This window comes from Prorops nasuta, unplaced genomic scaffold (genome assembly GCF_024137725.1).
Source record: "Prorops nasuta isolate Cenicafe-Biocafe unplaced genomic scaffold, Cenicafe_Pnas_1.2 PNAS00014, whole genome shotgun sequence".
NCBI classification, from domain to species: Eukaryota; Metazoa; Arthropoda; class Insecta; order Hymenoptera; family Bethylidae; genus Prorops; species Prorops nasuta.
The window spans coordinates 5,524,408-5,542,917 of record NW_027116811.1 but is presented as its reverse complement, the minus strand read 5'-3'; the positions used below and the strand labels follow the sequence as shown (position 1 = coordinate 5,542,917).

The following is an 18,510-nucleotide window of genomic DNA, read 5'->3' as shown; positions in this document are numbered from 1 at the left end:
TGCTTTTAGCCTAGTTTAATTTTTATTATTTATTTTTTTACCACTGTTTTTCGGATGAAAATACGGTTTATCGATGGCTCCAATAAAATGAAATTAATTGATGATTTCGTTTAATGTAGTTCAAAGGGAATTTTCGGAATTCCCACTTCCGGGTTTTTTAATTAAAAAAAAATCAAATTTCTCACAAACAGAAATTTTATTTATGAGAAGTTAAGATTAATTTAATTTTATATCTTATTGTTGTTAATTGAGTATGAACCGAAAAAACAGTGTTAAGAGAAATTAAAGCATTAGCACAGTAATAATTAAACTTTCTGAAATTAAATTTAAAATCCATTACATCCAGTTTTCATAAAAATTCAGATTTCGTAGATCAAATTGAAGTTGTAAGCAGAACAGTTGTTCGAGTAACTGCTCATAGATGAAGAAACGAGAAGGTGGGGGAGGGGGGGGGCGGGCGGTGGATGGTGTAATACAGCACAGCATTAATTAAACGTTTTAAAATTAATTTTAAAATCCATTACATCCAATTTCCAATGAATTTTTTTTTTTGTAAAAATTCAAATTTTGTAGATCGAATTGAAGTTTCAAGCAGAACAGTTGCTCGAGTGGTGAATCGTGGATGAAAAAACATGAAGGGGGGAGGGGGATGATGTAATGCAGCACAGTATTAATTATACTTTCTACAATTAATTTTAAAATCCATTACATCCAGTTTCCAATTAATTTTTTTTTTTTTTTTTGAAAAATTCAGATTTTGTGGATCGAATTGGAGTTGCAAGCAGAATAGTAGTTCGAATGCCGGCTCATGGATGAAGAAACAAGAGGGGGAGGGGGAATGGTGTAATAAGAAGCACTCGCTCACTTATTTTCTTAAAAGGCAGTTCGAGTTTAGCCAGTGACCGGACTAGTTCCCGGTTAAGGCACTCGTGCCACTGTAAAATCTTGTGCAACAACCGGGCTATATGATGCTGGGCGCTTTTTCATGATTCCCAGCCTCTTTCGCAAAAACAACTTGTCGGCTTGTCTGTCTTAACCAGAAATCCGTCGAATTTTGGAAATTTATATATATCCAGGACGACCGAGAATTGTTTGAAAATTCCAAGTAATTTTCAAAAACAATCTAAAGAATTTTCTGTTTTTATTCGAAATTCTTTTGAATTTTGAAAATTCATCCAGGTGCAACGAAAACTTTTCAGAGCTTTGACAAAACAAAATAATTAATTGCCACCTCTCCATCTTTTTTAAATTGCTTACCATATCTCTCGAAAATCACTAAAAATATTTTCAATTTTTTCGAAACACAAATTTTGCTCGTTGCAATTCAAACATCATTCAAAATTTGAAATTTAGAAGATAAACGATGACAGAGATGGAAGGAATCAAATAATCCAAGACGAGTGGCAAATGAACGCTAATAAAACAAAGGATGATACTGAAGTAGTAGTACAAGAGACGGAAGGGGGTAGAGGGGGGGGGGGGGGATGGTTGATTGATTCAAATCTTGCGCAGAGAGCGGAGGAAAGATGAATGAACAGGATCTGAATGGAAACGTGTGCACCACGAGCTTCGCTGCTCTCTCGCCTATCCCCCCCCCCCATTATCAAAGACTCGTCAAAAATTTAACCTCGAAAAATACCCAACAATTTTCTTACTCCCTGCGAGAAATTTTATCTCCGATCGATCGATTTCAACAAGATTTTTAACGCTGCCAAAGAAACAAAGAGATTTTAACGACCCTCTCACATATCCCCCCTCCCCCTCCTATTAGTCCACTATCGAAGACTCGACAAAACTCCACTATGTAAGCACCCACCAATTTTTTGTTTACCTCTCTCTCTCTCTCTCTCGAAGTTTTATTATTCCTAATCAATTAATTTTAAAAAAAATTTTTTATCCTCCAAAAAAAATGAGAGATTTTAATGCTGGGTCAGTGTTACTGCAATTTCGAGATTAGAATTTACGTAGAAAGTAAACAATTGTTTATTATATATATATATATATATATATATATAGACCCAAAGTGGATGATAAGAGACTAATTGCAAATGGCAGTTTTTTGTAATCATATAAACCAGCTGTTCGAGCCTAAGTAATTTCTATAATGATTACAATTAAGAATTAAAAGAGGATGAAGGACGATACTGCGTTTAAACGCTATTGCTGAGGAATATAATCGATAGATGCTATATTATTATGCTTATTATTATAAGAAGAGAGAGAGAGAGAGGACGAATGGTCGTGTATGGTGAGGAGGGGGGAGGGGGGAGGGGGGAGGATGGTCGATCGGTCTTCGGCTTCTCCGGTGTATTTCTCGAAGCGAATAGTGGACGTTGAGGGTGGAATGGGGCAGGGGGCTTGGGGGGTGGAGGGGGGAAGAAGAGATGGACAGCAAAGACAGACAAGAGCGCTCATTACGAGCGGCGCATGCGCAAGGAATGCGGTGCTCCTGGTTTCTTCGATACACAATAAATATATCGGGATTCTCTCTGTCTGTCTGTCTCTCTCTCTCTCTTTTCTTCTCTTTCTTGATTTTCTTTCCTCTCTCTCTCTCTCTCTCTCTCTCTTTATTTATTTCTTTATCTTTCTATATATTTATCTATCTCTCTTCAATTTTTTTATATACCTACTAGTCTATTTATCCTTTCTTCTCTGTTTATTGCACAATCTCTCTTTTCTTTATTTTTATTCTTGGTATAGTCAAAGAGAGCTGAAGAATAGATGGAGAAATCTATTTTTTTTTATTTACTTTTCTGTTTTCGTAAATGGGACATGACCTTTTTATAATAATTATCTGTCTATGTAGATTTTTACAATTGGGGACACAAATAAATGGATGCATTTAAATGTCAAATATTGAATGATGTATATTTTAAAATATAATTCGGAGAAAAGTGATTTTTACCTTAGTTTATTTGTTCGTAAGTGCTGTATATTAATTTTTACCAATAAAATGTATTAATTATAGTTATTAAAGAAAATAACTATTATGTAAATTTTTTAATATTTGATTTTAGTTAATTTCAAGATATATATTTGATAAAAGTAATAAAATTAATACACTCATAGAATTTTTTATAAATTAACAAACAAATGAAGAGGATACAGTTTTTTATTGGGATATCCAATAACTTTTTCAGTTTTGTATAAATTTTCTTGAAACTGTAAAATTGAGAGATTATAAAACCTTCAAATAAAAAGTTGATACTGTTTCAATTATCGTCAATTTTTACTCATTTTTATAAGCACAGTTATTTTACTATTCATCATCAAATGTACCAAACTTATTTAAACAAAACAGTAAAAATTTTCAAATAGCTATTTTCTTAAATAAGCATAATTATATTCAAAAATATCATTTATAGTACATTAATAAATCCTATATTTATTATTAAATGATGCAAGTAACATTTTTCTTTTTCATAACTATTTTTAATCTTTTTTCTGAAGTTATGCAATATATTTAGGTTTATCTACTTATTTCTCTCTTTCCCAACTGTGAATATCCCTCTATCTCTCTCTTCAACCACGAAAATGATCTTAAACAACGAATTATAAAATCATTAATACAGTCTTTCTATGAATTTCTTTATTATCACTGCATTAATTAATTCCTTTGTTATATTATCAAAACCACTCCTAATATATAATAAAAATTGCTCTTCTCTCTCTCTCTCTCTCTTACTGTTCACATACCCTTTAGAAACAAACAAAACTATCTCACGCAGCAACGACGTCTCCTCAAATTTAATTGACGGAAATGAAGTAAAAAAAAAACAAAATATCGAGACACGTGTTACACAGGTAACGCAGGACATTTGCAGTGTGATTTTCGATAATTATCGAGCTTCGAATGGAATTTTTGCCGTTGAGCTTTCCGAGAAACGGTGAGTTTGTCGCAAGAGGGAAAGATCGGTTAATGAGAATCGGTGGTCGGTCGGTGGATTTTTAGCGGTGGATTTGCGGATGAGAAATGCTGGAAAGAAGTGTCGCTAATTTCATATATGCCGTATACGGTTAGTCAGCGTCCGGTGAACCGGATCCGGTCCGGTGCGGGGAGAGTTTGTTGATTTATGTCGTTCGGTAAGAAACTCGTCGCTTTGCCCACCTCCCCCTCCCCACTTATTCTCTCATTCTATATATATAGCATATATTCCTCTCTCTCTCTCTCTCTCTCTCTCTCATTCGAATAGTATCTATCTTCTTCTATTTGTATTTGTATTTATACATATATATATATTATTGTTCTAAGGAAATATATTCTGCTTCGTTTCTAAACCTATCCTAACCGTAGAGAGCCACCGGATTGCTCATCAAATAGAAAATCTCGAATTAAATAATTTTTAATTGCAAATAACTTTTTAATTAAGGACAAGATTAAAAAATGACAAAGGAACTTTCTTCTCAGAATCACTCAATCTATCTGAATATGCTGAGATTGCAAAAACTGCAAAATCACCCTATATAGTTATTTTTTTATATATATATATAGCACTTTTAACACGGCTGGAGCGATAGGTTTGCGTTATGCGATGTCCATCTTTTATATATTTAGTCGAATCTCAGAAACCTCTCTATGAAAAACATTCATAGCGTACCCCCCCCCCCCCCCCCCCCCCCACGTTCCCTTCTCGCCCATTGGACAGCTGCAGGAACGTGAGAACGTGAGAATGTTTTATCGTTAAGCATCGTGGAAACGCGAGAAATTAATAAGGAACAACGAGGTACTAATTGTATTTACGAGGCCCAATTTCAATAATGACCCTTTTGGCATCGATCAAAACGAACGTGAGCATTTGCTTTCCACGCTGGAAAAGTATCGAACGTTTTCATTGCTTTCTCGTACAGCACGCTTTGATTCATGAACGGCGATTAGTCATAAATTCTCGCATGATTAATAGTTTTTGCCTCGATAATTCTCGACCGCTCCAATGCTAATCTCCTCATCATCCTGTTCTTTGGCTTTTCCCATAATCTTATCCCTCTCTTTTTCTTCGTTTCTCCATATGCTCGTGTTTCAACACTAACTCTCTCAGAACTGCACTTGTTGAAATTTTGTTCAATTCGTTTCGAATCTCATGGACAGGTCAGTTTTTCCAACAAATATTTAAATACTATTTACCTATTTATAATAACATAGATAAGGACTATATATACCATTATATATGTATATATATATCATCTAAATTTAATATAATTTTTTAACACATTCACACAGAAAAATATTTTTTATATATATTTTGAGCTATGAGTATTATTCATCAGTGATAAACGTAGGAGTGAACGTGTTAAAAAAAAAAATGTTCCAGTGGTTGGAAATCAAGTTAACCAAAATTTTCATTTTAAATATTATAAATTAATTAATCAGTTAAAAAATAATATAATTAAAAACTTGTTCATTTTCGTACAAAGGTTTGCTGATTCCTAACATGCTGGGACATTTTCATTTCAATAAAGTATGATATATATATGAAAAAAATTGGCTCACCTGTCCGTCCAGCACAAGGCGTCATCACGGTATCTGAAAGAAAGGAAAAATATTAGAATAAAAGTAAAACGGTAAAAGAAAAAAGATTGACGTCATGAAATAAGCGAAGCAATAACGCTTTTGGAATTTTCGGTCACTTTCGTCTGTTACTCCTATTCTTATTTCTAATTCATTCCGTGGCGAGAAGGAGGCGTGTCGCGGCTTACAGGAAAAAGCTTTTACATGAAAACTCAGGCGTGAATGAGATCGCCCTCGTAAATTCAGCCTGAGCCTCTATAATCTCTCGCTCGAGCAGTCAGACTCAGACCTCTCTTTTCAGCCATGAGATCGAATAGGTATATATTTATGAGAAGGAATAGAAGGGGAGGGGCCTCAATGATGGAATTTAAAAATGAGCGAAAATTATGGTAAAATAATAAAGTTTTAGCTGGGACTACTGTACATTAGGAAAACTCAAGAAAATGCTGAAAATTTATGATCAGTTTGAATTTATATAATTTTTCAAAATTAATGTAAACGAGATTGAATAAAGTATTTTTTATAAAATAAAAGAGAAAGTGGGTTGAAACTATGGAATTCAAAAAGTGAGGAATAATTTAAATAAATTGATTAAATTGTAATTACAAGTAAAATGTTATGAAAAATCATAATAATCCTGAATTTTTTGACATATGAGATTGCATATTAGAGGCTTTTATATTAGAGAAGGAAAAATGTATATATTATGATTCTGGAAATACGAGTGAAGTTATGTTAGGAAAATGACCAACTTTTAATTAGCATTATGAGGAAAAACAATATTTGTTGGGAAATGTAATTCAACCTAAAACATTCTTTTATTTCTTAGATTTCTTACAAAAAGATAAGTTTAAAGAACAAGATAGTCATCACATTTTTCGTATTTTGGTTTGATTTGAAAATTTAAATAATTATTGTTGATCGAGTACCAATAATGCAATGTGCAATTAATAGCAATTATCAAAATCCTGTAAACCAATCAAAAAAACTACAATTTGCTACATTCAAAACTAGAATATACATACCTACATTCGCACAAGGATTATGAGAGGGGGGTACTGAGAGAGAAAAATTAAAGAAAAATCATGAAAATTAATAGGAAAATGATGAAATTTGTATTGGAATGATGGGAAGGAGTAATGTCGAATGGAAAAAGGGGTTGGAAATGTTTGAGTTTAATAAGCGTCGTGGTCGCTAAAACTCGTCAAGCAATAAAAGCAGTAATAAAGCGTTGAGTTGGGGGTGGGGGTGGGGGGCATTTAGGGGATGTTTGCGGGGTTGGCTAGTCGGACTCATAGAGACGTCCAGCAGGGTTGGACGCCCAATTACTCCTGCATTAAATCAATGTTCCGGCACCCTGTACCGGTAATAAACCCCACATATCTGCACGACTCATCCTACCACCAACCCCCTACCCTTCCCTTTTCGCACCGGAGGCTCCCCAACCCTCCCGAGTAGGAATGCCAACGCTGTCGTAATATTTGGCTTTAAATCATGTCTCGCTGACAGGCCCCAGTTTTGCTCACCTTACGATTCCACCCCCCCACCTCCTTGTACCATCTTGGAATTGTTCTACAAGAAACGGCCGCTTATTGGATTCGTGAATTCTCTGCTTTCACCACCCCCCTCTCTTTCTATATATATATATATATATATATATTTGCTGTTCCTTTATCTCAATACGTGTTCAGGTTTAATCGAAAGTTGGAAAATTTCTTCATTTTCATTTATTATTTTTTCAAAAAGAATTTTCCACGCCCCCTTCCTTAATCATACTTTATAATTTTTTTTATATGATACTGCAGGAGGGCCCGAGAGGGAAGGTTATTGAGGGAGGTGGTGAAAGGACAGAAGGAAGTGGAAAGAGAGTCTTTTGGTAAATGCGAATTATTGCGAGAGAGAACGATCGCGTGCGGGAAATTAGGGGCTCCGCGTTCGGCAAACGCTGGGAGGTTGAATGTCGTGAGCGAGCGAGATTTATTGGATGGATTGGTCGGTGCTAAAGACTACCGAGGCGTTGAAAGCATAATTACTGTCATCGACAACACTCCGCGCCGAGAGACAAAAGAAAGAGATTAAGAAAATTTGAAAATTTTAATTTTTCTGAGAGTTTTTCCGGAAAACTCTGAGTTTTCCGGGGGTTTCAGTTTTCTTTCAAGGTCGTGAATCAATTTTTCCGACGTTTGATGTAAGTGTACTGATTCCGCATATTTCGTTTTCTTTCCTGGAAAACTCGGTAGGAAAACTTTGATTTTTGGGTTGGAAAAGTCGATTTTCCTTCGAATTGATGCTAGAAAATCTTTAAAGCCCATATTGTAACACGAGAACGATTTTCCTGATTTTTATACTTCTCGGAAAATCATTGGAAAATCGGAAAAACTTCGATTAAAAAAATTTTCCGCTACCACCCCTCTACACAAAACTTGAAAAACCACGATAATTAATTTTCATTCACCAAAACCAAACCCATCAATTCCAACCAAAAAACTTTTCCCTGTTTTCCACGAATTTTCAAAATTTTCCAGACAGGAAATAGACGCGGAAAATCTTCGTGGCGTGATTGGCAATAATTCACGTGGCTACAGATGGACGGAGCGATTCCTATGGGAGAGCAAATCGGTTCGTCATTACGTTTCGCGAATTCTAAAGTTTTTCCAAGGTCCCGGTGTAACGGGAAAGAGAGAGAGAGAGAGAGAGTCAAGAGACATTTCGTGCAGCCGGCGTATCGAAACTTTAACACCGTAGTGTTTTGGAAGGGTTTGGGGCTGAAGAGGGATGAGGAGTAGAGAGGCGGGGGGGGGGGGGGGGGGCGATCGCAACATGTGTGATGTCCCCCGCTATTATGACTACTTGTAAACCTGGCTTGCGGCGTCCAGGAACTTACGAGCACATGGCGCACAGATTCAAAACTTCTTCTCGACCGAATCATCGAACGTCACGCCCCCTCACCTATCGTAAATCGGGCATTCCGATGAAACACTGGCAAATTTTACGCAGAGCACCGATATCGATAGCGAGGGGGGGGGGGTGGCTCGTAGACGTAAGAGCGATATTGATAAATCCCCGCGAGAATCGTCGGTCCTCGAGATCGGCGATAAAACTAAAAATGGCCAGCTGGGCCAAATTCGACGAAAAACCGAAAGGGAGAGGGGAGGGGGGTTCGCATTCCGATTTCCGTTCGGCGAGATTCCCGCCAAGTTTTTCTAACCACGTTGGAGTCCGGAGTGTGCTGTCCCCTTCGGGCCCCTCCCCCTAACTCTCTCTTTTTCTCTCGCTCCATCTCACTATTGGCACAAGCCGAAGAAAGGGACAGGAATGCCCCCGCAGCTTCGATTAATCAGCGGTTTTTCACGATACGATTTGTTCGAGAAAAACTTAACGTATGTGATAATGCTGGGGACTCGGTTGGACGTCGGAAATCCCCCCCCCCCCTCCTCCTCACCCCCTTATACTCCTTCTTCTTCGACTCTCCCCCCCTCCCCCCCCCCCCCACCCATAGAGTTCAATGACCACCCCCCCCCCCCCCAGAACCCTTCCCTCACGACCGACACAGTCCCTTTTTCGTGCTGGCCCCTCCAGCCAAACTTTGATCAATCGATCCGCCTCGAGATCTCCTCGCTCCGAAACATCGCTAATTATTTCTACTCCAAGCTCACTTTTTTCAACGATCATCCTCGAACTCCTCAAATTCATCTCGTTTAGACATCCAGGAAAATCGAAATATCTTTAAAAATGTTCTCAATTTTCACTTTTTTCCTCCCCTTCTATTTTCCATTTTCACTGAATTTACAAAAATCATCGTTTATTCTCGACTCGCGATAAAATTTCTGGACTCGGCTACAATTTTTACACGGAAAATTGGACTTTGGAGAAAGAAAATAGTCCCGCCCTGTAGGCGTGGCTAACGCGACAGAATTTTTCGAAACACCCTGTACATTCGTATAACGCACGGGCGACGTCAATTCGAAGAAGAAAAAGTGGCGTTGATCGCCGATAAGATCGATCTCGAGTAAAATTTCATGCGGAGTACGAGGAGGAGAGGGGGAAAGGGGGAGATTAAAAAAATGACGGGATGAATAAAACAGAGGAGACGATCAATTAGCCGCTCGTTGTTTTCGAGTGAATGGTGGAATTATCGACGGTTCTGTGTATGGCTGGCAAGAAAACCGTTTAAGGATCGCGTGGAAGCCTCTGACCCGGGAGATCCTGCGATTTTACAGGATCTTTTTGTTATTTTGCTCGATCCTGTTATACTCGGTCGGTAAAGTAGATCGGGGATAAGAATTTTGATAAAAGAAAATATCGGGGGGGGGGGGGGGGTGAAAAATCTTTTTCCCTATCGAGATTGGAGAAACAGCTTGGTGGTGCGAGTGCATGAGGGGCTGAAGAAACGAGGATGGATCGCATAATTTCCGCGATGTATCGAGATCGTATTGAAGAGATTCGATAAAAATTACACGATTGCGAGGGATGGGGCCCCGAGCAAATCGATTCGTATCGTTTAGCCCGGGCTCCGAAATGAGCCGAGGAGGTTTCACCCCCCTCCCCCTTCTTCGATTACTTTGTTCCTGCCACGTGGAAAAAAAGCCAGATAAGATCTACATTAATCGGATCTCTCTCCTCTAATCGTATCAAAATTCCTCAAGATAACCCCCCCCCCCTTTCTCTCTCTCTCTCTCTCTCTCTCTCTCTCCTCACCCTTTATATATATATATATAATATACCAAATTCTTCTTTCTCACCAAAAAGGAGATGGATGCACGAGAAAATATCATCGTATTTATATTTACCACTCGATCCATTTGATCCTCTAATTAATAGATCAGATTTCAAGATAAATAATGAGACTCGTTATCCGAGTGTGTACTATATATATAAATTGAATGGACAGCAATAGTTTTTAATTTGAGTGGCTGGATAAAGAAAGGCAGATAGATGTGTACAAGGCTTAAGATTAATTCGTGTCAAGTTGAAAGAAACGTTTGCGTTTTGTAATTAGCAATAAAAATCTATTTAAGAAATTTTTTTGTATTGTTAATAATTATCGAATTGCATAAAAATATATTTAAGCGAATAATCTATGTAAACTTATACCTAGCTTTGTAAATATTGACAATATTTTCAAGATCAATTAATTTCCTTGCAAATATACGTTAAAAATGTAAAAAATTGCAATATTTTTTATTATACCATTAAGAATTTTTGAACTAAGTGAAAATCATTATAGGTATAAATTCCTTAAGCCAGTAGCTTATCTGAGATATCAGGTAGCTCAGCAGAAGTTAAAATATTAAAAAATCGAAGAAGACTTTTATTGCTAATTAGAAAATCTAAAGACTTTAAGTTAACACGAATTAGTATCAAACGTCATAGATATAAATAAACAAATTCTCTTAATTATTTATTAATTTTTTACACTACAATACAAATCTACACACTGTGCAACAAAAATTAATTACCAGCTACCCAAAGTACAAGCGTTCTCGTTCTAAAATGTTCAAAGAGACGAAAGATAGTTTCCAGGGGCGTAGCAATAAATCGGTGGGGCCCCCGAGAGAGGGGAATAATTAAAGCTCGGAACGCGTCGAGGGTTCAATCGTTATCGCAAAGGTGTCGAGTGTTTTAAGATGCTGGGAAAAAACATGAGATTTCAATTAAAGAGTCCTCAACCCCCTCCCCCACCCATATCAGTGTTTCTCTGTCTCCAAATTTATTGGCTCAAGTCGCTTATCGGTGGCTCCCTCTAGAGGCCAAAATCTACCAATTGGACAGTCTTAATTTTTTTTATAGAGAAATTTCAAAGTTTTTAGTGAATTTTCACGACGATTGCGTTAGCTAGGTGAGAAGAGACGAGACGATTTTCGCACGAGCAATTGGAATCGCGCGTTATGCCACCCACGCGAGAGCTCACTTGACCTCCCTACGCCCCCGCCAAACGCCACTTAACCTTATCAACTCGATTGAATTCGGGCTAACCGATGGCGCGTTACGTGTTGCGTTCTCTCGTGTCGCGTATACTCGTTGGATTGAGATTGTGTGAGTGATAATGATACAAAGGGGGAGGGTTTAGGGGGGACGAGGAAGGAGCACAGTGGATTAAAGAAAATATCTATTTACAGAGTGAGAGAGAGAGAGAGAGGAATATATATTCGTCAGCGAAGAGATTGACCAAATTCAGAATGATAAACACAGAGTGAAAGAGAATGAAACACACACACATGATAAAGAAAGCAAATATACAGTACTATAAAAAAATATTGACATAAAAATGAAAGAAAGAAATAAATATAAACAAATTCGTGAAGAGTTTTAACAAAATTATATACATAAAAAATGTGTCGAAAGATAATCAGAAAATTTATAGAGCAGTATAAAAGGAACTATTTATTTAAAAATAATAACCACGAAGAGAAACTGGATAGATGTGTACGAGATAGAGTGAAATAGATAAATTGCTGAAGAGATTGACGAAATTCAGAATAAAAACACTGAGTGGAAGAAAAATAAACAAATTCATCGATAAAGAGTTTGACAAACTCACAAAATTATACAAAATAAAAGTAGTTGAGAGATTGCACATAAAAAACATTATTTAAAAATAACAACCAAGAAAAACAGCTGGATAGATGTGTACAAGACAGAGTGAAATAGGCAAATTGCCGAAGACATTTGTATAAATGCAGAAAGAGTAATAAGAACAATAACCACGAAAAACAGCTGAACAGATGTGTACAAGATAGAGTGACATAAACAAATTGCTGAAGAGACTGACGAAATTCAGAATAAAAGCACCGAACGGAAGAGAAAGAAACAAATTCATCGACAAAGATTTTAAGAAACTCACAAAATTATATAAAAAAAAAAAGACGAGAAATAACACATAGAAAATATTACTTAAAAACAATAACCACGAAAAACAGCTATATAGACAAATGCGTATATACAAGATAGAGCGAGATAGACGAGTCGTTGAAGAGATTGGCAAAATCGATTAAAGAGATTTGTCTGGATGCAGAAAAAGGAAGCACCGCCCCCTAAGAAGAAGAGAAAGGAATATGAGTGGCATAAATCACAAAAGGAGGCTGGTTCATTTCCAGATAAGGAGCAACGGCACTCCGACAATCTCTGGAACATATGTTTCTCGTAATCATTCACGGGCTTCTATTACGAGTAGGAGAGAAAAGGGTGGCACCACGCGGTGAGAGGGATGGGGGTGGGGCTCTTGGGGGGAGGGGGCGTAAAGGGGGCTCGGGAGCCTATACATATTTAATGAGGCGCGCCAGTTGTAAAAAGCGAATCCACCGCGATACTTTTATTCAAATCTCATCCGACGAGGACTACCGCGTCACGCGAGGATATGTTTCGTCGACTGTTTGGTGCTTGTGTGAAAAGAGGAGTGGGGGGTTGCGGATGGTATCAAAGAAAAAACACCCCTTGGTTCTTCGGCTTGCATAAACATAATCCGAGAATGATGCATATTTCAGTATCTTCCGGAAGACATCATGGTCATTGCTAATATTTGATCGAAAAAATTCTCAACATCCTATATATATATATATGTGTGTGTGTGTGTGTGTGTTATCCGAGAGGAGTAGAAGAGGGAGGATTTTCTATAGGTTACGCTTCCTATACTTCTCGTACATATATATAGAGTGCAGCTTTCCTTAAGAGGGTGCAAGATCCAGAAGGGGGCTCCTGGCCAGCCGAAACTTTATTAAGAGGCCGAGGCTTCATTTCTCCGCGAGAACAAATGGCGCGCGAGTTATATCACCCTCGCACCGAGCCACCCTCTCTCCATTTAAAAAATGTAAATTCGTTAATGCTGTGGGGGGGGGGGGTGGTTGAAAGTGTCGCCCCCTATCACCTGAGAAGGAGAGAGAGCGCGCTATTATCCAATAGGGGGTGGCGCCCGAGAGAGCAAGAAAAAAATCAAATAAAGAATGCTAAGTTACGGTACGAAGCCTACGAGGGCGTGCAAAGTGCATTTTTCACCAGCTCCTGCCTAACCTAGCCCAACCTGGCGAGAAAGAGAGGAGGGTGCTGGGACCATTAAGAGACGACGATTTTTAAGGCGACTGATGATCGTTCCTTCATTCTCTCTCTCTCTCTCTCTCTCTCTCTCGACAAATCCACCGGCAAATTTCTTTGGGTTCACCCCCAAAGGGGTACCTTTGATGTGTATGTATATATATATGTATAGGACACTGCTAATTTCTCTGCTCTCCTTTTCCCTCGACTCAATTTTTACCCCAAGTGTAAAGACAACTTCTAATCTCCCTACAATGTTCTGGTAATGTCCCATAGCTCGAATCTTCTCACCCTGTTGATTCTTGTAATAATATGCCACCTCTCAGGAACCTTCCGAAGAAATTACGATTGGTACAGAATTTTTTAGGTAAATTAAGGGGATTGGTTATCGACGAAAATTTATTTAATTTTATTTAAGACTGTTCTATGTTGCTTTTTTTTGTAAATAAAAAAAATTAAAATTATATTAATGATGTTTTATGATAAATTTTTAAATGGAAATTTAGTAGTGAATAACTTAATATTAGAAATAAATAAATAAATTTAAGAAAATATAGAAAATTGTTTAAATAATTAAATTAAAATCACAACAATTAATTTTAAGCTGGTATATTAGTAATCATTGCGAAAGAAGTAATTAACGAAAGAAAAAGTTGAAGTTTGATTCATTCAAGCTTCTCTTTCATGTACGTACATGATGTTAATAATTCATTTTTTAGTCATTGTATCAATAATACTATTCTGTGTGTATTTCAATCTTTCAACGATTTTTGATAAGCATCTGATTCAAGAATGAAAAAAAATCGCATGTTGCACGTTTCGTACAGGAACGCAGCAACGTCAAAAACATGCCCATTTGTACGTATAAGGGCATATGTATATATATATATATATATATCAAGAGAGACGGTAGTGTCTCGACGGCAAGTACATATAAGAGTAGATAAAGACATGTCTATACCGCCGTCGAGGCACAGTAAGTTTGGCCATCCCAATTTTCAACTCAATTTATCTCCGTGAATGATCCATTGTCATGATTTAAGTAAAGCTTTTCTTAAAATGGTTTTGAAATATATATATATTTTAATCTTTCAAGGATTTTTGGTAAGGAACCGATTCAAAAATGACAAAAAAATCGTACCTTGCACGTTTCGTACAGGAACACAGCAACGTCAAAAACCTGCACACTCGTGCGTAAGCACACACATATATATATACACGAGTAATATCCCGTGGCATCGGAAACTGTTAATTAATGGGTCGTACATCAGCGGAGTGCAGGGTGGGGGGAAGTGATTTAATATCAGCTTTAATTAGTTTGAAAAACGCCCATTTAGACGGGGGGAACACTTGCTATCTGGGCGTGGATCCTCTTGTCCCCCTTTTATCTACTCACTCTCTCTCTCTCTCTCTCTCTCTCTCTCTCTCTCTCTCTTTTTGTCTCTCTTAAACCTTCTCGTCCAACTCGTACCACGCGTATGCGTTAATTAAGAACACATTGTACAATACGTTTCAAGTGTTTTACCTTGATTCCTAATGAAAATTTGTAAAAAAAGGTTTACAATTTTATAAGAGCAAATTTACTGATTATAAAAGAGAATTGTCGATCGTCGAACTCGTACCACGTATGTGTTAATTAAAAATGCATTGAATAATACGTTTTTTTTAAGTGTTTTACCTCGATTCTTCGAAAAAAAATTCATAAAAAAAGGTTTACAAATTTATAAAAGCAAGATCTACTGATTATAAAAAAAATTGTCGATAGTTTAACTCGTACCATATATGCGTTAATTAAAAATACATTGAACAATACGTTTCAAGTGTTTTACTTTGTTTCTTAAAGAAAATTTATATAAAAAGGTTTATAATTTTATAAGAACCAAATTTACTGATTATAAAAAAAAATTGTGAATTATATGGAAAGGATTAATTTCTTAAAGAGTCTGAGCTATAAGTTTTCTTACTTTAACATAGTATAATTATTTTATATTCTTAATTTACTTTTTAATCCTCTTAATTTGGATGAATCACGATTCATTTAATCAACGTTTGTTACGGGTACATAGTCAGTCGTTCACCAAACAATTCCCTCGCTTGATTCATTTCTACACTGTTTTATTAGTATCATACACAGTTACAATATTCTTTTTTTGTATAAAAACTAGAGGAAAAGAATTAAACAGAGAAAGAGAATCGTGTTAAATAAATGCAATACAGTTAAGAGCAGTGTTACGTAATGATAAGAATAAATCTGGCAAGAGGACCAACGATTTAAAAGAGAGCAAGAAATAAATTAAAAGATAAAGAAGAAGTGAAAGTCAGTCAATCGAGTAGAGTAATTAAATTAAGTTATAATTGGAACAATAAAATTCTTAGAGTATAACATCACAATTTTCCTCAAAAGAAAATACGAGAATGCTATGCAATAAAAAACAATATTACGTAACGATAAACAATAATGAGAAAAAACTAACACAAGGAAAACCGATATAAAAGAAATAAATTAAAAGACGAAGAAAAAAAATGAAAGTCACCCATAGAGTAATTAAATAATCGAATTAAGTTATAATTGAAACAATAAAATTCTTAAAATCTAAAATTACAATTTTCCTCCAAAGAAAATGACGAAATAAAATCATACGAAACTGCTGTACAATAAAGAATAAAATTACGTAACGATAAACAATAATAAGAGTAGGCCTAAGAAGAAGACTAACGATACAAAAGAGAGCGAGAGATGGATCGAAGTAGCTGAAGAAGCGAAGAAGAAGAAGAAGGGCAGAGAGCGAGGCGGTGGCGCGGCGCGTTATTGAATGATGGGTCCCCTAATGGGGCACGCACCGTGGCAAAGAAAGGTTCTCCGAACGAACCAGCGAGCGAGCGTTCGAAGCAGCAGCCAGTCGAGCTGCCAGGCGACGGCAGCTCCGCGAAAGGAGACAATCGCGAGCCTCTCCAGTCCACAGTCTGCATGCCCCCCTGTCTCTCTTCGATCCTCTTAACTTCGAACGCTGTGATTTCTATCCCGATATATTCAATATTGCGTATCGTTGGTCCTGGAGCAAGGCACGTGTCAATGATCGAAAAACCAGTGCATCTCTCTGACTATAACTATTCGTCTGATAATAGAAGATTAAGAAAAACGAGAAAGGAGACAACGCGAGTTTCTCGAATCTGCATGCACTAACTCTCCTCGATCGTCTTAACTTAGAATGCTGTGATTTTTCTATCCCGATACATTCAATACCTTTTAATATTGGTCCTAGAACAAGCGACGTGTATCGTCATAAAACCAGAGCATCTCTCGGACCATAATTATTGCTCTGATAATGGAAGATTAAGAAAAACAAAACACGAGAAAGGAGACAATGCAAATATCTCAAATCTACATGCCCTGACTCTCCTCGATCCTCTTAACCTCAAACCCCCATCGATTCCTATTCCGATAGTTCACCACCGCGTATTATCAGTCCTAACGCGCGTGTCACCGAAAAATCCGACCATCTCTCTTCCTCCAAGCTTAGAAAAAGAACCAAGAAAAAAGCAACAAAAAAATCACCCGTGACAAAACAATCCTGCTCGCTCGAAAGGAAATTCCAATTTTCAAGGCCGGCTTTCAATGGACCAGAGATCTTTTTGTGGTACCCCCTACCCCCCACCATTAGAAGAAGAGTATAGTCGGATCGTACCAAAACGAGTCGAGTCACACTTGCGCAAGATCCTCTTTGCATGGGCTTTGTCTAACGATCGTTTCTGAAAAGAATCGATATTTTACGTAAATCGCTGGAACCCCCTTCCGCCATTTTGGTTCACGCTTAACGGATCTTCCCTCGGCCAGGTGCGACGAACGGTCCGTCGAGAAGCACGTGGAAAACGAGGAGTGATACAGCGGGAAAGGATTTTTCGAGCGAACACCCTGAAATTGCACCGGTAGTTCCGTGCACTTTTTTCTTCCTCGGTTATCGTACGGTGCATCGAGGCGATCGGCCAGCCTGCAATCAGAATTGATTATAGCCTGCCGAAACTGCTGCCCGCTCGTATTATACGACCCGTCTCGGATCCCTCGAGCCCCCTTTTTTTTCCTCGCTTCAATCTCCTGCACCCCCCCCCCCCCCCACGGCCCCACCCCACGATGCTGGATCGAACCGAGTCCTCAAGGTGGTTTTTCTCGGGCAAGCTACAACGGTGACATCCAGCTCGCGTACCGACTCTTCGGGATGAGGGAATTGGGAGGTAGAGTGACGTCAGAGGTAACGTGAATGGTTTTTTGGGGGGGGGGGGGGTAACAGAGTCTTCGCAGTGATTTTTAAAAGAAAATTTGTGAGGCTTCCATGGGTTTGGTTGATGGTAAATGGTACTCGAGGTTGGTGGTGAGGGATATTAATTTTTTAATTGTGGATCGAATGGTACTCAAGGTTAAAGATGAAGGTCATCATTTTATAAAAAAATATTTCATAATTTTTCAAGGTAAGATATGGTTATTAGGGGGCAACGTGACTCGAGTGGTATTTTGGTTGATTTTTGGGGGTGGGTGACGTCACAGGGGGTAAGTGTGGTGGGTAATAGTTTTGTGACGTTTCAATGAGTATGGTTGATGGTAAATGATATTCGAGGTTGATAGGGCAGATTATTAATTTTGTGATATAGATCGAATGATATTCAAGGATAAAGGTGCAGGGCACACCATTTTATAAAAAGAAATTTCATAATTTTTCAAGGTAAAAAACGGTCATTAGTAGACAATGTGAATCGAGTGGTATTGTGGTTGATTTGTTGCGGGTGGGTGACGTCACAGGGGTAGGTGTGGTGGATAATAGTTTTTTGACGTAATTTTCCAATGGAAATGTGTAAGGCTTCCATGAGTATAGTTGATGGTAAATAAGATTTGAGGTTGATGGTGCACAGTATTAATTTTGTAATATGAATCGAATGACATTCCAAGATAAAGGTGTAGGTCACCATTCTACATTGATGGTGCA

General features: G+C 37.6%; 1 protein-coding gene across 3 annotated transcripts in view; it reads right to left on the bottom strand.

Moving 5' to 3' along the window:
• trh (trachealess) overlaps window positions 1-18,510 on the bottom strand; it is a 77,169-nt gene that overhangs the window by 57,377 nt on the left and 1,282 nt on the right. For all 3 annotated transcript variants that reach the window (XM_066735339.1, XM_066735337.1, XM_066735340.1), the window contains exon 2: window positions 5,489-5,521. In XM_066735339.1, the coding sequence (XP_066591436.1) occupies window positions 5,489-5,521 (33 nt within the window). The remainder of the gene's footprint in view (window positions 1-5,488; window positions 5,522-18,510) is intronic.